Raw genomic sequence first — 23,673 nt, forward strand, 5'->3', positions numbered from 1 at the left:
GTAGATGGGAAGAGCCTCCTCATCTTATGACTTTTGCAGCGATGCAGGGTGTGGGGTTAGGTAGATGGCTTTCGTCATCTGCCTGCTGACATTCCCAACTCGTACTGTGAGGTTGAACAACGCATCTCGCTTAATTGTCAATATTCTTCGCCTGTCAGCCCAAAAATGTTACTTTATTTCCACCTCTCTCTCTCTCTCTCTCTCTCTCTCTCTCTCTCTCTCTCTCTCTCTCTCTCTCTCTCTCTCTCTCTCTCTCTCTCTCTCTATCTATCTATCTATCTATCTATCTCGGCCATGCCTCACATTGCCATTCCCAAGCGGTGCGGATATGAACACGAAATTTGTGGGTCTCCAAGCCAGTAGAACAGGAACATACCTCACACAGAGCTGGAGGAAGTCATGACTCCCCACACTATAACTTGGATGGGTGCTGGCGTTAGTACCCTCCCCCAACCCTAACCCTCCTTTTCCATCTGTCAGCGTCGTCGGCGCCTCCTACCGTAAGCCCTCCTGCAGCGTCAGGGTCGATGGTTCCTAATGAACATTTCTAAAACGCTTCCTATCGCAAGAAAAAAATCTTGCACGACAAGAATGATTTTTTCCTGCCTTATCCAGTCTTTAATCTGTATGTTAATGAACCTATACAGCCGCAGGAGATTCAGCCACGACAGTAGAGAACACGGCTGATTTTTGCTGCCCCTGCTGTTTTACTGCCCTGACTGGCGCCGTGAAGTAACACAATTTAGCAACATTCTACAACTGAACAATTCTTACAACCTTTCTCTCCTTACGCATATCCAGCTTTATACATATGAAAAACCGTGGGTTATTGGCTAGGATGAAAGTGTTGTTCTACACGACTGAAGATCTATGAATAAGAAAACATAAATGAAAGAAACTTGTCACCCTGATGGTAAGGTCGTAGTGAAGGAAAGCCCGCCAAAGCCAACACACACACACACGAGTAAGGCGACCAAGTAAAAGCAGAGACTATTTTCTCTTTTTCTCGTCACCCAGTTAGTGAAAGGCCAGATGAGGAGAGGCTAATGGAAGGGAGGGGACGAGGGCCCTGGGCGTGACGGCATATGGCTCTCGGTAAAGAACTTACGGGGCCGTCAGCCGAGGAGTCTAACTTTGCCTCAGCCAAATTCTATGACTTGGGTCAACAGTTAGATGGTGAGAGAGAACTTGTGGCTGAACCATAAAGCCTTTAAACTCCCTCTCCTCATCACCATCACCACTACCTCACCACGTCCTGTCGTCAAATTCTGGAAACTGTTTCCATATTATCGCGTCCTAATTTCGAAGAAAGGGACAGACTCGCGATACTGAGCCATCCTGCACCAGCCGGCAAGCAGAAAGACTTACTACTGGTACACAGTGCGACCCCTGACTCGTGGTATGCTAATCTGTATGGTCCTTATTGACTCAAGGGCAGATTTACCACTGGCATACATCTGTCCCCAGGCGAGCTCATGTAACCCTCCACTAAACACTTCACTAAGCATTAACTACTGCTGCGAAACGGTATACACAATATACACATTATTAAGTACTTTTCTCTCCCATGCAGTGAGCAAATGCTTGAATTCCCCCCATGACATCAGAGCCTTAGGATTACACTACTAAAGATGAAGAACAACTGCAGAGGGAGACGAACCTCAAACCCCCACGACCTCAGCCACAAAGTGAGTTACTTGAGACTGGGTAAAGACCACTATGTATCACCTTACAAACCCCGGAGCCAATCCTCTGCGTCGCTCGCTCGCTGGGGAAACGTCAAGACACCGGAACGAACCTGTTCTGACGGGGAACTACAGAAAAAAAGAAGACTAGATGTACAGGCAAGTTTCACTTCTATGTTATTCTTCTCTTCTCTCAAGACTGAAGGGAATAATAACCCATCCACCTTGTTAGAAAAGAAGAGCGTCCAGTGTCAGACAGACGTGTGATATGAAAATAACTGGGACAGGATATTAGGACCATGTAGCACATCCAGGCAACACTGGGTAACACTGCACCACCACCTCCACAACCAGAGCCAATGTGACAAATTTCAGATCAGAACTTGTTACTATTTTTCCTGAATGGCTGTATTACAGTGGCCAGCTTCCACCCCTGAGGAACTTTCCCTTCACCAGAAGACATTTTTTTTCCTCACACAAAACAGGAAAACTGCCACGACTATTTCTAAAGCAGATGGAAGACGTGCCATGCAAGATATATATATGTCCTGCACCCTTCGTGAAACTTCTCGAAGGGAGAGTATACCCTCACATCCTCCGAGAGCGACGACTGATTTCAGAGAATGAGTCCGGCCCAAGTGCGACCATATCATCCTCCAAGGTCAAGTCGCAAAGAGGCCAGTAGGCCCAGGCGTGGCACTCCCCCGTCCGTGCCAGGACCAGTAGGCCCAGGCGTGGCACTCCCCCGTCCGTGCCAGGACCAGTAGGCCCAGGCGTGGCACTCCCCCGCCCGTGCCAGGACCAGTAGGCCCAGGCGTGGCACTCCCCCGCCCGTGCCAGGACCAGTAGGCCCAGGCGTGGCACTCCCCCGTCCGTGCCAGGACCAGTAGGCCCAGGCGTGGCACTCCCCCGTCCGTGCCAGGACCAGTAGGCCCAGGCGTGGCACTCCCCCGTCCGTGCCAGGACCAGTAGGCCCAGGCGTGGCACTCCCCCGCCCGTGCCAGGACCAGTAGGCCCAGGCGTGGCACTCCCCCGCCCGTGCCAGGACCAGTAGGCCCAGGCGTGGCACTCCCCCGCCCGTGCCAGGACCAGTAGACCCAGGCGTGGCACTCCCCCGCCCGTGCCAGGACCAGTAGACCCAGGCGTGGCACTCCCCCGTCCGTGCCAGGACCAGTAGGCCCAGGCGTGGCACTCACCTGTCGGCCAGACAATTAGCTCCCCGCCGTGACACCACAGGATTATCGCCTCTCTTCTCGCAGTTTTATTCGATGTCTCGGCCTCTCGGGGGGCGGCGGGGGAAGCGAAAGGTATGTCAGGACTTCCGGAACGACGCGTCTTGCGTGTCGTGGAGTCCTGTAGTTGGCCGGCATCCGTGTCGGACAACAGCCACGACCGACCACGGCGTAAGTCAACATTTGCGGGAAAAAATAGAAATCGCTGACATAAAATCTTCTGGATTATCTGAGCTCTTGGGCGGGACTAGAGCCGTCATCACCCTCCCTGCTGGTTGGCAGCTCACCTTTAAATCTAACGAAAAGATAACAGAAAGGTGAATATAACCCAATGACATGGGGTTGTAACCCGTCGTTACAGTTCTGTTATGTGTCAATAGAGGGTCTTTTACGGGTCACGTTACCTTCAAATTCTCGAAGATCCGTCGCCAATTTGCTTGTTTTCTTTTTTCTTATCTTTCTAAAATTAGTTCAGTACGGGTCTGGCTGGAGCTGGTGCGGGTGGATACGAGCATTAGACGTGTGGCTCCCGAGGAATGTGGTTGAGAGAGAGGGTGTGCTGTGAGATGGTGTGGCCACGCCAGGGTATGGGAATGGGAGGGCGTGGCTGGGGGGGAAGGCATGGCTGAGGGGAAGACATGGCTGAGGTGGTCCACGGTCGCAGGTATGAGCCTTTAAAAAACTGAGACTTCTTCTTTTTTTCCGCTGGTGTAATGAGACAATTTGCTTGTGTCGCTCAGGGTGAGTCTCCTGGCCTGGTGGATGCCGTCGTGGCTTCACAAGGGCGTCGTCCGGATGGGTAACTCTTAGTTAACCGTCTCAATACCAAGTCCTCCGCCTCTACCTCCAACACTGCGCGTGTGTGTGTGTGTTTTGGTGACACAGCAGGACGCCTCTACATCTCCGTCCCCACCACCCACCGCCCGGAACACCCACCGCCCACAACACCCACCATTCCCCGCGTGCATAAATCAGATACACAGCCTGTAGGCTCCTCACCGACCCACCCTCCTCACCCCCAGATCAAGAAGTTCCTTAATGACCCCCGGCACACCATACAACGGCCCTACACACACATTAGAAGTTTGTTTACTGCCTCTATATTAGCAATAATGTGTGTGTGTGTGTGTGTGTGTGTGTGTGTGTGTGTGTGTGTGTGTGTGTGTGTGTGTGTGTGTGTGTCTATGAGAACGCACTCGCGTGTAAGCTCAAGTGCCTGTATACCCTGGGTGACATGTGTGACCCTGAACCCTCGTCTCTGGATCCCTAGAGTACAATACGTAGGCTCTCTCTCTCTCTCTCTCTCTCTCTCTCTCTCTCTCTCTCTCTCTCTCTCTCAACACACACACACACACACACACACACACACACAGACAAACACAGACACACGCACGCACATGTGGGCGGCACCCGCATATAAGACCCTCTCAAGAAGGCCTTTGAGAATATCCCTTTGGGAAACGCATCACCATCAATCCCGGCCACCACCTCACACAACGCTGCTTTTTGACTCCCGTTAATGACTCCCTGAGAGAGACAGAGATGGGGACCCCTCCCCCTCCTTCCCCAGGGTCTCTCCCTTATCACACTCCCGTACGTTCGCCTTGCATATCCTCAAGGCTAAACATTCCAGGGCTGAGTAATATGTCCTAGAATTCTCAGAACTTCATGGAAAAATATTCCTTCGAACGGGAATGGATCTCAGAGACACAAGGGTGATTGTTAAGGGAGGAGTTCTAGTCGTTAAGGGCGACTACTGAGGAAGACATAGTCGTTCAGGGCTACTACTGAGGAAGACATAGCCGTTCTGGGCGACTACTAGAACAGACGTCGTGGTGCAAGGCTACAACTAGAACAGAAGGTAGTGGGTTCAGGGCGACTGCTAGAGAAGACACAGTTGCTCATGGCGACGACCACGAAGAAAGACATTGTGGTCCAGCGGGGCGATTACCAGAGAAGACATTGTGGTTCAGTGGGGCGACTACGCAGACATAATAGTGGTCCAGAGGATTTTCTCAGAATGTTTATTGAAGTTCACCAAGGATGCCAAGGAAAGGTTACAGGGAGCGTACAGAGCGCCTTCTGTGGGTGCTCATGGAAATGGTTACTCAGGGTGCCACAGAGCGGTTGCCAGAGACACCATAGAGCGGTTGTCGAGGATGTAACAGAGCGGTTGCTAAAATCGCCACAGAGCGGCTGCTCGGAACGCCACTGAGCGGTTGCTATGGACGCTATGGAACGGTTGATTGGGACGGCAGATAGCTGCGGGGAGGGACGCCATAGAGCACTCATTAGGGACGCCATAGATCGGGTGCTAGGGACGACAGACAGCGGTTACGAGGGACGCCATGCAGTAGTTACTAGGGGGACACCATAGACAGTCGTCATGGCCTTGCATTAATTCCTAGTAACGCTAGGAACAAATCCCCCAACGTTGCAAACAGGAAGGAGAGTGCGCACGGCTCGTCACACTGTTGGCTAAAAATGGTATGCGAGTTGCCAAGGGCAGCAGAATGGTTGCTAAGACCACCAGCCTTCGTGCATGGGATGCCACGGAGGGTTTACATGGGGTGCGCCTCTGGAGTAAATTGGAGGAGCGCGACACAAACCCATGGCCAAGGGCGCCACCACTGGTGGTCATTAGCAATGCTACGGTGTTGGTAATACTGTAAATGGCAGGGAATACAGTATCATACAATGGCGAATGTTCTTTGATAAATTCCTATACACAACCATTAAATCTGATGGTGAAATAACAGTATTCTGTAATTAAAAGTATTATTTCATCAGCAGCTCCTCTGCTGATGCCGTTCAGATAAAACAATACAGCAACAGTCACAAACATTGTTTGAAAAAAAAAGTATTCGTTTCGACAATCTATTTTTTTATGTGTGTCTTGTTCATATATCACATACGAGGGAACCTGGTCAGAGTGGAATATAACGCAGGATAATTCTTGTTCGGAAAGGTGTCAGGTGTACACCATACAAAATGTAAACATTTACTTCGAAGTTCTTATATATATATATATATATATATATATATATATATATATATATATATATATATATATATATATATATATATATATATATATATTATATATATATATATATATATATATATATATATATATATATATATATATATATATATATATATATTATATATATATATTATATATATATATTATATATATATATATATATATATATATATATATATATATATATATATATATATATATATATATATATATATATATATATATATATAATGGGCTGAGTTTCTTTCAAATTGGAGTCTCAATATTCAACGTCAACTGACGCAAAAGAGTAGTCGAAGGACTTTTCGCACCAAAGGAGTCCATCACTTCCTTGCTTCTGATTGGAGCGCAGCCTCGAAGCTACATATACCCCGTGGAAGAGTTCCTGGGGTTGTATGATTAATCATATAAACATGATAACCTTATACGTACACGAGAACCGAACATCAACCAAATGGTACAGTCACTGTCCACAAATGAGTATCACCTACACACACACACACACACACACACACACACACACACACACACACAGAGAGAGAGAGAGAGAGAGAGAGAGAGAGAGAGAGAGAGAGAGAGAGAGAGAGAGAGAGAGAGAGAGAGAGAGGATACATGTTTTTATCCTGATAATCGCGGCCGTCCTGTCTCCCGTCCACAGTGCCAGGCACCATCGTAAATCTACCATTATGAGTAATTTTCCCGGGCCGTGTGGAGGCCCCTGTGATAGATGGGCCCTGCCATGTGAGGTGGGGGGGGGGGGGAGGACTTGGGCAAGGGGAGTGGGAGGGGTGGAACGGGACAGGGTTGGTGGAGAAGAGAGAAAGGAGAAAGGATATGAAAGATGGAAAAGGAATGATGAAAGTGTAAAAAGTCAGAAGTGGGAAGACGTGGAGGAAAAGGGTGAGGGGAAAGGAAGCCAGGATGGAAGAGGAGTGAGAAGAGAGGTGAGAGAGTGAGAGAGGAAGAATAAGGAGAAAGAGAAGCGAGGGAGGGAGGTGGTTATGGCATGGGAAGAGAATGATAGAGACAGCCACGACAGGAGGCTCTGGGAGGAAGGTGAGGAGGCGAAACATTTCAGCGTCACAAGATTAATGATGAAAATATAGCGTGTAGGAGACCTTCTGGTGAGTGGCGGCGCGGCCTCCCTGGCCAGGGACGTGTCCAAGATCATCCAAAATGATGAGAATATCCGTAACTGTTGAACAGGTTCGTCGGAGACCAGGACCCACGATACTGTCGAAGTGCACCTCCTGAATGATGCTGTCGCTTTTACGAGATTGATCCATGGGTTCAGAAAATGTTCACATGGCTGTGGAAGGTATCTTCTGATTTAGTCTACTGAATGCAAATCGTTCCGTATTCTGTGTCACATTACGACTCATAACTACTGCTTCTCACAAGGGATCTCAGAACGTGACACTGATCCATTTTCCTCAATAATGTTTCCAAAGAGAGGAGAATTTAGTTCTGACTTTATAAAGCGAAAAATACGTTAGCAAAATGGACTTTCAAAAACACATGGCTGTGTCTAACAGAGGAGAACGTGATGACTACGGTGTACAGTAGCCAACAAAAATTCTGGAACGCGCCTAAAACACTGAAGCTCCGGTACGCGCCTGCTCGAAGCCGTACCGAGCCCTCTCTGTGTCTCTACCCGTCGAGACAAAGGGTTCGGCGGAGCTTCGAACAGGAGCGCCCCAGGACTTTCGTCCGCGATCGTTCGTAACCTAAATCCTGAAGGTATCAGAGACTATGTTCCAGGCAACTATGGAATATCATTCGGGAGTGACTGATAGTTCCCCTTAGTTAATCTTCAAGCGGTAAAGTATATATATATATATATATATATATATATATATATATATATATATATATATATATATATATATATATATAAGAAACCAATGGAATAAATGTAATCTTCACCTATAAACAGCACCATTCACGACAGTCCCATTCATGTGTAGTGCCTGCCTGGCGTCGCTAGCTGTGACAACTCCTCCTCTCAACACCTGCCTGCCTCACCAGGACCTCAGCATTGTGAGCGTCTCAGTCGACTCACTAATGAAACAGATGATAGATATATTAATGTTACTAACGTTACGACGGACAGGCTATTGGTGAGAGACACCAGAATTTCATGTAGGTTTTTTTCGAGAATTACAATATATGCATTTAGTTATATATATATATATATATATACATATATATATATATATATATATATATATATATATATATATATATATATATATATATACATTACATCTAATCTTGGCAACAGTAATACTACGCAAAGGAGCCGCTCACGTTGTAAATCTGGTAACAGCGACGTTTACTACCGTCAATTTACACTGTGGAGCGGAACTGCCATGTGCGTGCCCGTGACCCCTCCAGCTTAACAAGATAATGTCGCAAAATCACAGCCGACCAGATTTACTGTACGTATCGCTGTGGTTGTGGGAACCGTGCAATCCTGTCAGCATTCGGGGGCAACGTTGGTGAGACCATATATATGTAGGAACGGCAGGCAGTGCATTGAACAATATACCAGATTGAGCCGCAAATTCCACGTCCTCTCCTTCGCACAACGCACACAGTCAATAGATATATAACTAAATAAAAAAATAAAGATAGACAGAAACATATTCTCTCTTCCTGAACAACGACTCGGCTTCTTCATCACAAGGGCAGCTGGCGGTGACACTACCTTCTAACTGGCAAAATAACACGTCTTCTACTTCAACTTTTACCAAGAACGAAACAACAAAAATATGTACTTAGGTTTAATGCACAGAAAATATCTTTATCTTAGTTAATTTCTTAAGAATATATACAAGTCTCCCTAGTGAACTAAATCCCAGATATCTTTGCAGTATACTAATTTGCAAGCACACAAAATTAACAAACAGGAGAGGTGGTGTTTGACGCATCAAATGCTAAAAGTCTTTCTCGGACGGGGACCTTCTGCCTCTTGGACTTTCTGGTGTCGGGTTGCTTCCCCCACTAGAAATGGATCTCCAGACCCTCCTGCCTTCCACTTTCAAAATCCAATCCACTTGTAAAAGCTGTTGAAGAAGCTGCAAAAGTCGGTGTGGTCCAGATGTGAAAATAAAGCCAATCTTTCTTTAACATCTTCGGAGGATTTTATGTTACACCTTTGATGGAGTTCCCAAAACACCCAAGATACACTGATGGTGCTACACCCATGGTGTATGAGCTAGGTCACAACATCCAGGATAAACCAGCGGCGGGGTTCGATAATCGGCTCAGGCGTCGACACAGGTATTAATGGCAGACGTGTGTTGTGTGAAGGCGCTGGTTTTCGTCCTCCTGAGGAGAAGCGATCGTGTCCCCAGGAGGGGCAACTCTGGCAACGTGAAAGACGTCTCTGTCGACGGATAGCCATTTCCAGCAACAAGATGGGCGTCGCTGGCAACGGAATGGGCGTTTCTGACAACAGGAGGGGCGTCGCTGGCGACAGCAAAAGCCTTTTGATTCCCCACCAAGGAGCTGTGTGTCAGTCAGGAGCATCAGTTACCGTCAGGAGGAATTTCTTTACAAGTCAGCAGGAACGTCTTATACCGTCGGGGCGAGGCTTTGTGCCGTCAGGAGCGTCGATTCCCAGGCATCAACCAGGGCGCTCAACACACACTCGCAACACTAGAACGAAAACTAATCACAACACAAACAGCCACTCTGGTTGTTACCCGCCTCAACGACATCAATTAACGAGGCAACGATCGTTCATCAACGAGTGATGAACGCCTGCGTTACAACGACCGTCCTCCAATTCCCACCTCTGCGGCTGTTATCGGCTGATGATAACAATCACCGAGATAATTAATTTGTAGGGCGAGTGATTAGTCTTGTCTGTAATTACAAACGTTTGAGGAAGCAGAGATGCGGAGGGTGGCTGTGGTAATTGTGGTGACTGTGGTGGCATTACTGACGAACTATCAAATATCAGGTTGGGTATGGCGACTCACCATTAACTCATCCTTTCTTGGAAGGCAAGAGAGATGATGTGGCTTGCAGTTTTCTTAAGTCAACGGAGGAGGTCTGGTTGTTGACCGCACGGCACTGACCGCAGCGGTCGGCCGCGCACGACGCCCACCCCAGGCCTTCGTCCGCAAACACAACTCACGTTACCCTTGGTCCCCAGACGTGTGTGTGTGTGTGTGTGTGTGTGTGTGTGTAGAGGAAGGGCCTGTGCGTGCATGTCGGAGGACGGGTGTATTTCGGGAGGGGGAAGGGTGAGTGTGATCCATCCTTGCGGATCCTTGTGGATCTACCCTTACATAAGGGCGATTTACCACATATCAAGTTGATTGAACAACACGATCCAGCCATATGTTTGGGCGTTACATTAAGGTGTTATACTGAGTGAGCTTCAGTCGCCAGCAGTGTCTGCATCTGATGAGTCATTAAAGTCAGACAGATCGTGTTGAAACTGATGGACGCGGAGCTCGGCGTCCTCAAGAGACGCTGATCTCTAATCAGAACCGGATGAGTCTGAAGTGCCCCAGCACCTCATACCACCGGTGCGCAGAGTTCCTACTTAACCTATGAGGTCTGATCTCCAACAATCTCCAACAACTAGTTTGAACATCAAACTCGACGTCAGATACCTCCCTCACCAACACACAAGTCTGATCTTATGAGCATGTCTTTCCTACTCCAGGTGGGATCCGATGGATGAACTGAAGCACTGAGGCGCTGGACGATGTCCTGCTTGACAGCCAAAGATGCTACGACTTCCAGAAATCAAACATCACATTTTGACATTCATATCTATATCAGTCTAAACGTAAGGGTCAAAAAGATTTGGCTGATTTCGTACACTTGAGAGAAAAAAAATGAATTCTTTGAGCTTCTGCTTAGATTCGTTAAATACATTTTTCACTACGACTTCGCTACAGACAAGTGGATAAGAACGTCAACAGCCTGTAGCCATCGGCCCCCTCCCTCCGGAAGGCGAGGAGGCCGCCAGACGTGCGTTCCATCGCCAGGCGACGACTTGTAAACAAAAAGTCATCAGGATGTCATGTTCTTCATGCGTGACGGACAGCCCTGGGGGTCGGGTCGCTGGGGGTGAAGAGAGGGAGGCACGCGCCTCTACCAGGGGAGGCACACTCCTCTCCCAGAAGAAATACGTGCCTCTCCCAACCACCTCCTCCTCCTCCTCCTCCTCTCTCCTCTCCCCTCCTCCTCCTCCTCTCTCCTCTCCCCTCCTCCTATCTGTCGGTGGCGACGCCCAGCCTCCCGTGACATCATATTGGGGAGGAAACGAAGACCATTTGCAGTTAGGGTAGTCATGCACAAAATACCGAGGAGAAAGATTTTTTTTTTCTCAGGAAAAGTGTCTGAACACTGGAAGACGACTACGATGGCGTCTTCCACAAATATGTGACACATTTGCTGGAACACCGGAGAAACCTACCGGTATATTCACCCACGGAATATCAGGAACACACATATGAGGATTATCTGGGCAAAAATACCTTGTCCAAACAGTCAAACACACACACACACACACACACACACACACACACACACACACACACACACACACACACACATACATACACACACACACAACACAGTTTCGTTTTTACAACACTTTAAACACACTCGTAAGTCAAAACATAAAGTGTGTTTAAGTCTTGGTAAAACATTCCATAGCAGCGGGTGAGAAGTAAGAGCTGCACCTGCTGGCAGTACAGACAACACGTGTGTCAGCATGGCAACGACCTCATTAGTGTTGCTCGGTGACGTGCTGGTGTGTGAGGAGCCTTCTGACGGGGACTAAGTCGCCTGAACTATCAAATAACTATATCGTTTACGATGCGATGAATACATCGCAAGCAAACACAAACACGCAAGAGGATCACATAAGCAACACACAGACGCCGCCAACTGATTACTAATATGCAAATTAACCGTGTAAACAAGTTATCATTACTTTGCTAAAAGCGTGAGGAGAGATGGAACGCTTTTTCTCCCTCGCCCCGAGGAGTCCTCACTGGCCCAGACTAACTCCATGTGTGCGTCTGACACCGAAAATATGAACGGCGAAATACGAAGATTTGTCTTTAAATTTCCAATTACTTATCAAGAGTCTGAGTAACTAACCCATTTATCACCGTTCAGTTAGCACAACACTTCACAATCCCTTACTTGTTCATGACCTAGACTTTTCGAAGCACGATGCACTTTGAAAACTAAAACACCGACGATGAACCCGGAAAGTACCGACTGTACATGGATTCAAAGAGGGAAACAAAGTTTCGATGGCATGAATCAGGTTCAGGCTCAGTTTCACCTCAACCTGTGAAGCACTCGGCACCACAAGCCTTGAGCAGCTCCAACAAGTGGCAGTCTACGTAGACATGGTGCTCTACAATATAATGAAGCAAAATTCATGAACCTCCGAAACCATAACACAAATCGTACGTATACCAGTAAACTAGGATGAAGGTTCCATGCACCTGGTAGGCCAATATGCGACACACAACATTTCTCATAATAGATTCAGTAAATATAACTTCATCCAGAGGTGAGAGACGTTCATACCCCTCACGGCCCTGGACGGCGCTCAGACTAAGTCCTTTAATGTTGCTGTTACCTGAGGCTCTCAAATTGGAGCAACGGAGAACTGTCCAATAACTTCTACGATGTGACTTATCGCCGGTTGTTTCGCATCTCTAGACCGCCTTCATTGTCGAAACACACACACACACACACACACACACACACACACAAAGAGATGGGGCCCCACGAGTGTAAAACTTCTTCTCCGTCGAGTACAAACATAATTATACAAACAAAGTTACCAATCAGGTTGAAGTCGACGCAAAAACCTTCCACAATGCTAAAACTGTGACCGTGTAACCCTACGTCCTTACACCACATTCAAGCACCAGTAGAAAGTCCTCTCTCCATTCCCATGACCACACTCCATTCCTCCTTCCCTCCCTCTCTATCCACTCCCTCACTTTCAAATTACCTCTTTCCCTCCCTTGTCGCCATGTGGCCTACCCAACGTGGAAGTGAGGGAGGACGGGGCATTACAGAGCGTCATCCAACATGTCTAACTTTCCAACACACTTTCGCCTCATCACTGGACGACAAAAGAGGAGTGTTGTCACCTGCTGTTCCAGTGTATCCAACAACGTAGAAACTGTTCAAAACTATCTATTGTAAATATTTGAAAGCATACAGCATGAGGGATTTTATTAGTGGAGTTCGTTTGTCAGTACAATGTATGAAAAACAAATCCTTTATGAAAACATGATCCTATGATATGGCCCAGCACAAGAAGGGCGGGAATAGTGGTTCCAACCTACTGTCTGAGGTTCCATACAACGTAGGAATCAAACGTTTGTAGAAATACATGGTAAACAGATCATGTAGCGGCCGGGATTAGGTCACACAAGTACACCATAATCAGGTCAGAACGCAGGTCGCATGTCATAGCGAGCCGGGGACCCACAACCTGCATCACAACAAGCCTGGAGTTGGTTAATATTCAAGTGGCCACTTCGAGTTGGCCTCTGCCTCTCTCCGAGAGATGGTAGCGCCGAGCGCCCTGCTCCGCCTGTCATGTTACCCCAGGAAAACCCTGATGGTCGCCCTTATGTTACGTGAATAACAAATATCATGCCATAGACGTACGCTACAAAGAAGCCAAGCAAGGATAGACAAATACCCCATTCCAGTATACATGTATGTGATGAAAAGGAAAGTATGGAAAATACTAAAACGAAAGTATAGAATATGGCCCGTGCCAGTGCCGGACCCACACTTGGCAAATCTTATGACAACAACATTCAATAATACTCGATGAGTCTAATGCATTGTTTTAACTTCCTGGCGTGCTAACCTCAGGAGCCTGAAGGGTCTCTCTCTCTCTCTCTCTCTCTCTCTCTCTCTCTCTCTCTCTCTCTCTCTCTCTCTCTCTCTCTCTCTCTCTCTAAGCTGATAATGACTTTTCCTAGTGCTTGCAGCTGTGTTTCTTGTGCGGCTCTTAAGTGTTCAATTAGTGACACAAACACACTCACCCACACACACACACAAAAAAAAAAAAACACGTTCAACCCCATACACCATCATGCCAGACTGTAATGTTCGCGCTCACAATTTAATTGCCACATTCAACAGGAGGAAACTCCGTCACTTTCGTCACTCTCCTGTATATTACACCAGCAGGAGTTAAATCTTTGATCTGGTTTCACACTCGGGGGGTGGGCTGGGCTTGTGTGGCTGGCCTGCAGAGGTGGCCTGCAGAGGGGCTGGTTGCATCAGTCTGTATGTGGAGCAGTGACCACGTCTCAAGCCGGTGACCTGACTGGCTTAACTCCAGCTGGTCAGCCTCCTCTCCACCACTGCCTTAATGACGCGCAGCCAGCTGGAGCTGGTCTTGCTGACCCATCATCAGCCAAGTGAGCCATCACTGTCAAAGTGACCCATCGCTGCCAAGTGAGCCATCACCGTCAGGGAGACCCATCATCAGCCAAGTGACCCATCATGAGCCTAATGACCCACCATCAGCCAAGGAACCCATCATGAACCTCGTGACCCTTCATCATCCAGACGACCCATCACCAGCCAAGTGACCCATCATAATCCATGCGACCCATCGTCATCCATCTGACCCATCAACCAGGAACACAGCCCCCTCGACCAGCCTCTCATGACATCCATTAAGAGCACCCACACAATGGCTGGCTGGATGCCTGGCTGGCTGGCTCCATGACCTGGGTCGCCGTTGAAAAACTTTGCATGTCGCAAAAAATTATGATATGATTTTTTCAGAGCAAACTGTCGCCTGACTGGATCACTCAAACATGTGTGGACGGCAGATGTCAAAGTTTACGTCACCGACACAAAATATTCCAGCAAAATACTTCAATATACGTGATTAACTTTCCTGGCTCAGACGTGTTGCACGTCACTAAAAATGTGATGTTTGACACCGTGTTCAGAATATCTGAATTAAAATCTTCTTATAACTGAAAGTCAAATTTGCTACGCCTTCACCACAGGCCACGAGGAAACAGATGGATGTATGTATTCCAGAAACAACATATGTACGTCCGTGTACATAAAGGCATGTACTGGAACACACAGCTACAACATCACATCTGGGGTAAAGCTTTCTCAAGTCGTCTATGATATCCGGCGTGCGCGATCTCCATGTCACCTCTTAATTCCTCCACAATTTCTTAAAAGACATCACAAACCTCCCTCCACCACCTCCAAGTCTGGAGGGACCTAACCTAACCTAACCTAACCTAACCTAACCTAACCATTCCCTATGATGATCTTGTGCCAGAGAGAGAGAGAGAGAGAGAGAGAGAGAGAGAGAGAGAGAGAGAGAGAGAGAGAGAGAGAGAGAGAGAGAGAGAGGGAGGGAGAGAGAGAGAGAGAGAGAGAGAGAGAGAGAGAGAGAGAGAGAAAGACCCGTGCATGAAACGGTGGTATGATGGCTCAGGTGCCAGGAAGAGCCACATCCTCCTTAGTGCAGTTTATCACTTGAGTAATACACAGCATAACGCAACCCGGGGAGCCAGGCACGGACGGGCAGGGGCAGTCACCAGGCGAGGGCAGGGCAGGGCAGGGACGCAGTCACCATGCACGGGCAGGGGCAGGTGCAGCCACTAGACTCGGGGAAGGAGGGGAGGGGAGCAGCCACCAGACATGGGGAGGGGAGAGGAGGGGAGCAGCCACCAGAAATGGGGAGGGGAGGGAGGGGAGCAGCCACCAGACATGGGGAGGGGAGGGAGGGGAGCAGCCACCAGCCAAGGGGAGGGGAGGGAGGGGAGCAGCCACTAGACACGGGGAGGGGAGGGAGGGGAGCAGCCACTAGACACGGGGAGGGGAGGGAAGGGGAGGGGAGGGGAGAGGCGCAGCCACCATGAATAATGTCATCAGTGTTCCCATATTTCCGATGACCTCCTAAAATGTGATAAATGAAAGGGTTGCTTTAAAGGGGTAGTACCGTATGGGGTATATGGCAATATCGGAGGGGGATAAGCTGTAATATTGCATGGCAATATTGTAAGGGGATGTGTGGTAATACTGTAAGGGGATATGTAGCAATATTATGAAGGAGGTGTGGTAATACTGTAGGAGGGACGTGTGGTTATACTGTAGGGGGATCCACCCTCACTTAGCCAATGGAGGGGACACACAACTCCATATGTTGGGGGCTAATTAACGAGGGGGAAGGCTAGACCACTTAGTATGAGGGCGTAATTACGCTTAGCGTACGGGATGGGTATGGCCAATTAACGCAAGTGAGAGCTATGCTAGTGTAGGGGAGAGAAGGTAAATTCGAGAGTGAGAGAAATAAGAGACAGAAGAAAGCTCATCTGATGGTGAGACAAGCTCATCTATAGGTGAGGGGATGCTTAGCTGACATGAGGTCAGCTTACCTCATAGTAAGACAAGCTTATCTATATGTGAGGAAGGCGCAGATGACAGCGAGGTAAGCTTAGCCCATGTCACGGCTTGGGCTGCCAGGCAATTCGCAGTGGGATAAAGAACCGATATTTTCCTCCCCTTTGTCAGTTTACATACACAACAGGCATTGTGAGACACAAGGAGGAGAACGAAGAATAGGGAACAGAAAATGGTTCATCAAACTGTTCAGACAGAGTTGTTGAAACGAACTCATAAACCACAAGGCTTTTAGATAAACCACAGGATTTTTCCGATTAACCACAGGGGCTTTGGACATCCCACAGGGCTTCTGAATGAACCAGATAGCTTTTGAATAAACCACAGGGCTTTTAAGTAAAGGGTAACCTCCCACCAGTCCGCCAATTCAAGTGGAACGTAAAGAAAGAGACAATTAACGTCAAATGTAACGAATTTACTCCATTCAACAATCTATCAGGTTTACAAGGTTAAAACGACTAACGCCTCTAACAGAGCGGACAGAGGGCAAGGAACCTTAGCTAAGGTGAAGCGAAGCCAACACCAGCAAAGCACGTGCACACCAACCAAAATCGCAAACCAAGACGGCCCTATCAGAGAACAAACCAAAGCAATGCTACACCACATACCCTCGCCCCCACGAAAGTTTGGTTTAAGTGCCTCCCTGTGCGCGTACGTGCGTGCTTAATGCGCATGCGCCTCCTAGACAGTGTCCGTAACAATCGTGGGGCATTAGAGGCATCGTGGACGGTGCACTTCACGACTCGAGACAATGTTAAGAAGCAACGCTGTAGAACGAGATGAATCGAACTGCTTCATGCGCGATGCCAGGAGGCTGGGACCCCACACGGACAGAAGGGGGTCTCAACACGCACGTCTACAGCGCCTGAACGACTCAAGAAGTTTAATTAGTTCAGATCAATTAGGAATGGGTGGGCGGTGACTGCTAAGGCTGGGGCAAGGGGAAGACACGAGCGCGAACGTTCATGTCCTCGGTCGAGAGAGAGAGAGAGAGAGAGAGAGAGAGAGAGAGAGAGAGAGAGAGAGAGAGAGAGAGAGAGAGAGAGAGAGAGAGAGAGAGCTGAGGTGAGGTAGCAAGCGAGAGTGCCTTCCCTTGCCAGTCTATGTGCTCTGGCTCACACGGGTGTGCTCCTGAGTGCATGCGTGTATGTACCCACCATGAAGATAGCAGATGGCCCAGGCAAGTCAGGCGACGCCGCCACCGACAGGCAACACACACATCACTCACTCGCAGACACAAACAAGGCTGTTCAGACCACCTTCTCTACGCCCCTGGTCTCCTTTTATCAACAGCTTCCGCCTGTGGGAGGAGGAGGAGGAGGAGGAGGAGGAGGAGGAGGGGGAACTCACCCTTACGTACGTGGCGGGTTGGCTTGTTGATGTCACCTCGTCCCACACAGCTCTGTGACACAGCTTCCAATTCAAGACGTCCGCTTCTCAGACATGGGTGGCAGTCCAACCCAGACCTAACCCCTCCGCGCCGTGTCTGCAGTCGGCCCAACGCCGGCCAATATCTACCTCCACCCTGTGTGCCCATGTCTGAAGTCTACTACCGTACAACAGTCCCACGCCCGCAAACGGATACGCCCACACGTGAACTCAAGAGAGACTCCATTCATCCCTGCACGCCTGTCTATCCCGCCTTTGATCCCGCCGGTGTCTTATACCCTCACCATACCTTCACGCCCGCACGCCCATGTGTCAGGGACGCCCTCAGAACCACCCACCACCACCCCTTTCGTCCCTCGGCTCCTTCACTGCCGCCGTCATAAGGGGTCGACGCACTCAGGATCGCAATAAATTGGATTTTACGGTAATGAGAATTCTTTGCATTCTTTGGCTATACGTCCGCTGGCTGCCACATGCGTCTGCCTGTGCGCATGCGACTGCGTGTACGCATGTCTGCCATGGACGCTTTACTGCCTCCGTTCTACCCTCACGGGTGAGCAGAACAGGGATGTAACCCCGTAACATCTCATAAGGTCTTAAGAACCATTGTGTATCACATGAACGTCACCTTTGCAGGACAGATGTTGGGGAACTTCTATTTTGATAAGTATCAGAATGACATACCAACCACGTCTTGTGCATGTTCGTCATTCACGTCTGCCTGATTCGGACAATGTGACATCATGCCATGCGGGAGATGTCATGCCATGCGGTAGAAATCATGCCAAGCAATAGTTATGCCATGCAGTAACAGTCACGCCATACAGTACCCGTCATACCACGCAGTAGCAATCATGCCATGCAACAGCGGTTGTGCCATGCAAGAACAGTCATGCCATATAAACATCATCGCGTCATGCAGTAGTCATATCAATGCAGTGGCACTTACCAGTAAGCTCTCTGCATTAAAAGGACATTACTAACGCCGTACATAAGTGGCAAATTCCTTGAGGCATCCATGTTTCAGTCACCCTTACGCACATCAGTGGCTGATCCCGATGCTGTGCCGAAGAGACATGCTAAACACCTCCCACTTGTCTACTGTGATTCAAATGGTAGTTCGTCTCCCCGACCCCACGGTGAGAGAACCCTCAGCCTTCAACTTGGGTGAGATAAATGGCTAACTCCACTATCAACTCTCCAGTCTGCTACCGTCAGTCAGGAAATGACACGTTATATTACACCTTTTTTTCTTCGGGTTTTAATGGTTTACGAAGCAGCAGAACAAGGCCACTCACGCTCCACTTGAATCCTGCTTTCAAGACGCATTCTGAACCCCGTGACATCTGATATGTCCGTAACAGACATGAGCATGTCACACTGGGGGAACGGATGGGAGTGATGGCTTCCGTAGCCCAAACACGTCTAAGACAAGTTCACGGAGGCCACTTGTACCCTCGAGCCAGTACAGCGAACAATTTCACCCCTTAACGAACGTTCCACAGCGGAGTTTTGGGTCACTGCTGCCCCTGTTCCACTGCAATGCTCAATAATGATAGTTTTAGCGGTGTCCACTACACTTTTACCCTCACACAGCAATAGTAGAACGGTGGTGGTGGTCAGGTCACAAGCCCTCTCAACAACCCACTAGCTGATGCCAGACCAGGAAGCCAGGTACTGGGACGAAACTGACCCTCCTGTCACCACAAGGGCACTGGCACTTGCTACTGGCACTATTAAAGTCGTCGATGTTGTCACTTCGGATCCACAGTGTTTGTACATTCGCCAGGCACTAAAGGCGTGGCACTCGTAGTACTCCTGGCACCGACCCGGCCCAACACGTGTCCCACTGGCTCCTACAGAACTTACCTGACACTCAGATCCTTCCTGACGGAGGTGAGGGTCGGCGCGACGCTGGAGATAAAAGACGGATGCGAAGGTGTCGTCAGTCCAGTGAGTCGGAGGTGAGCACTGCTGCACGTAAGTCCTGTGAGGAAGCACCAGTGGGCAGGCACTACCAGACACTCCCAGCCAGCCGCCAGTGAACCTAAGTGCCAAAACGCCTTCACAGGGCCACTGTGGTGGCCGCGTCGCCCGCGCGCCCCTAGCTTTCGATCAACCAGACGGTGAGGAGGAGGGTTCCAACCGTACGTACTGTCTACTCAGCTCATGTGTCTCTTCTTAACGATCCCCCACGCAGAAATGATGAACAAGTCTACTTATATACGCGAGTTACACTTACAAGTAAAGGACTGCTCGCTGCACGAACAGGAAGAACATAAACACGAGTAACATAAATAAAAACCACCTAGTGAGGAGTGAAACCCGCAGGTAGCGGTAGCCACGCGCCCCGAGTCCCTCCAGGCAAAAATAGCTGTAGGTCTGTGCCAGAGATACGGGCATGGCGAATTCACAAGGTCGGCCCCACAGAACCGTAACCCTCATTTGCTGCAGAGGTAATTATGCAAAGATGCAAAGTGTGCACTGGATCCTCAGAGACAGAGGAAGTTAAACCGAAGCTCGACAACGTATACAGCCCATGCTGGGGGCACACATGGTGACCGGGGACGAGGAAATCCAATCTGAAGGGCACCGTACGGAGGGTGCCATATACAACAGATAACCTTATATCTAATCAACCTGACCCCCTTTTACACAAAGGTGTTCTTGACACCTTCTATCTATAGAGATAAACATTAACGCCCCGCCACTCTCGGTGGGTTGGGCCAGACGACATGAGGCGCACACTAATGAACATATCACCTGCACAGGTAGATCGCCACACCTAATTAACCTATCAAAGAAACTGTGGGGTTGGGGGAAGAACCTGCCACAAAATCATTATGAACAGACCTTCCGTCGCTTCTACCGACTCAAAAGAACAATGGTCCATAACCAAAACACACACACACACACACACACACACACACACACACACACACACACCATTCCCGTGCACCTGACACGAACGGCGGTGGGCAAGCGTCTTGGGGCGGTGACGGAGCTGTGGTGAGTCACACACACACACACACACACACACACACACACACACACACAGACACGCACACGCGCGAGGGGAAAAAGAGCGTAACGAGACCGCACATTAAGGGAAGACACCTGGGATGGTAACACATCAAAGGGAGACGCGTGAGGAGGAGAGCATTTCAAGGCATCCGGACAGATGGGGGCCCTGGGAGAATACACGTGAGAGGTGAACTCGAGGCGAAGGCGAGGAGGTAGTGAGTGGGCAAAAAAGCACCAACGTCCATCCAGTGCCCCTCAGTGGCATTAGACGGCCAGTGCAAGCTATCACTGGAGGATGGATGTTGCCTATTTAAGGCTGCGGAACCTCTCTAGTGGCGTCACAGACATGTTTTAAGCCTGCTTGTTGGGAAGGTCAATGATGGTAGGATGAGGCAAGCAGTGACCTCAGTGGAGGTGGTGGTGGTGGTGGTTGGAAAAGATGGTGACCTACGCGGTGGACGGGACAATAGGCGGCGGTGGTGGCTGTGTGTGGTGGTGGTGGCTGAAACAGGTGGTGACGGTGGCTAGGGTGAGAGGCGGTAGTGACTCGGGTGAGGACCAGCGGGCGGCACTACCGGCCAGACAGGTGCCGAGCCAGTCATAGGTTAAAAGAAAGCGCTGAGCTGTGCCAGCTCTCTGCCTCAGTGTTTACTCGGGGATGACCTGCCTGAATCATCCCAGTCACAGCTGAAAATATTCTTGGTTTCCGCATCTGAGCGTCTGATTCTACTTTCACTTTGCTTCCTTTCCAAAGTCTGTTCCCATCCACATCCACCTAATAAGTATGAATTCCTCTACGTATGTTCTGAACTATGTGCAAAGTTAACCCCATTTTTCTCTAGTGACAGACATGGCACGGACAATCATGCTATAAACCCTTCTAAGCCCATCTGTTCACGTTCAGAATTCCTCTATGTACTTTCTGAAAAGCTCTTTATAAATGAGCTGTGAGTCCCTCCTCGTCCCGAAACCTTAAGAGTATATCCGAACCCTTCTATTTACGCTCTGAACCAGCTAACGTTCGTTCCGAAGAACTTTGTATGCGTTCTGAGCCCCTGTATGAATAGTTCCACATTATCATTTCAAACATCCGCTCGTATTTCCACTCTTCTGAAGTTTCCCCACACGTCACTTTAGATCAGCTCGTTAGACAAATCTGGAACGTAACAAGATTCCTCCCACCGACATAAGAGTCCTCGGACGACCTGCTGAAGGGAACCATGATGCTGATGTATGCCAGGGGACGTGGCGCCCTGAAGGGCCTCAATGGTTGGTTCACCACAGGGGACGTGACGACCCACCTTGGAAAGCTCTGTGACTGATGGGCGCCTTGGGACGTGGTGAGCCCTGTGCCTGATAGGTGCCAAGGGACGTGGGTGGCCCAAGGGGCATAGCGACGCATCACCAGTAATCTCAGACTGCTGAAGGCCATGTGGGAGGCAGACGGAGCATGAAGCCCGACCATAAGAAAGGGGGTGGGCGAGGAGAACATATATGAGGAAGGGAAGACGAAGAACCCTGTGCTGCAGACCACGCCCCAGTGATACAGGCCGCTCCCTTGTGATGCAGGACAAACTTTAGCAATGCAGACCACACCTCCTCGGACGCAAGCCGAGCCCCGAGTGGTTCAGGCCACATCCCCAGGGAAGGAGGACACGCATGCCTCGGGGATGATAAGCAGCCACAACTCTTTGTGCGGAGGAAACGGATCGAGATCCAGAAAGGCTTCTAAAAGCCCGTGAAAGCCTGAGTTGAAGACCTCAAGACCCACCTATTTCCAGGCACGGCTTCAGCCTTCCATGAATTCCTTTCTTCCTCCTTCACTTATTTTGGGAATGGTAACAGTACTTGCACCACCACGCATAGGTGCCTCAGTCTTTGAAATACATAGCGTCATATTTCAAAGGTTTATGACTTGACCAAAAACGCAGAAACATAGAAAACAAAGTTCACAGCGAAGAATTCAGACACGCAACGAGAGAATGTTGCTGTTGACAGCAACGCAGGAGCACCTCCCTCTCTGCTATGAGACCGATCTCGGCCCAATGGGTGGCCAATGGATACAAACTCTCCTTATCAAGAATCCATTTCTTGTCCGTTTACCGGAAACAGCTGTGGTTACCACAATAGACACTCAGCTGCTCACTCTACCCACGGATATGGTCACAGCGGGGTAATGCTGTTATGTCCCCTTTTGCCGTTCTCACCGCTCGTTGTTGTGGTGTGGAGAACACCTGAGGCAGACTCTCCTCCGGTTATCCTCACCACATGATCTAAACACTAGAAACACAGACTATGGGAACTCTAGATTCTTGTTGACATTGATGCTCTGCTCAAGACCAACAGAAGCATCAATCAAAGATCATGAGTCAGCGTGAGATCGGGTCTGTATAGGTTCGAATCTTGAGCGAGATAGTCGGCCAACACTCGACCAAGGTGTTCATCCTTCCCTCGGGGCTGGTCAGTAATGGGGACCTGGCTTAGGCTGGAGTTTGTGTATGTATGTGTGTGTAAGTGTACACATAAGAGTAAAGACGTGGTACATACACACAAGGTTAAGAGACGGGGCAACTCGAGTGTAAAACTCTAGCCGCCCTAACCTACAAATAGCAATCACACACACACACACACACACACACACACACACACACACACAGACACTGCCCATCCCTAAACAGCAACATACGACCAGAATACACCAGGTGCTACACTACCCTACACCTAACCGTTACATGCCACCCTCGCCATACCGCATATCACCATTGCCTTACCATTCCCTCAGGATAGAATCTCCCTGGAACATCGGGAGCATTAGGGGAGCCAAAGCCCATTT

General features: G+C 49.1%; 1 protein-coding gene across 7 annotated transcripts in view; it reads right to left on the reverse strand.

Annotated features, from left to right (window-relative positions):
- The window catches only part of LOC139753492 (uncharacterized), a 609,003-nt gene that overhangs the window by 381,631 nt on the left and 203,699 nt on the right, over positions 1-23,673 (reverse strand). The window contains exon 1 of one of the 7 annotated variants that reach the window (XM_071670104.1): positions 18,766-19,467. The exons of the other annotated variants lie outside the window; for them this stretch is intronic. Coding sequence (XP_071526205.1) covers positions 18,766-18,836 — 71 coding nt within the window. The 5' untranslated portion in view covers positions 18,837-19,467. Of the gene's footprint in view, positions 1-18,765; positions 19,468-23,673 lie in introns of those variants that run through there. 7 annotated transcript variants of the gene reach the window in all.

The sequence above is a fragment of the Panulirus ornatus genome, chromosome 14 (assembly GCF_036320965.1).
Source record: "Panulirus ornatus isolate Po-2019 chromosome 14, ASM3632096v1, whole genome shotgun sequence".
Classification (NCBI taxonomy): Eukaryota; Metazoa; Arthropoda; class Malacostraca; order Decapoda; family Palinuridae; genus Panulirus; species Panulirus ornatus.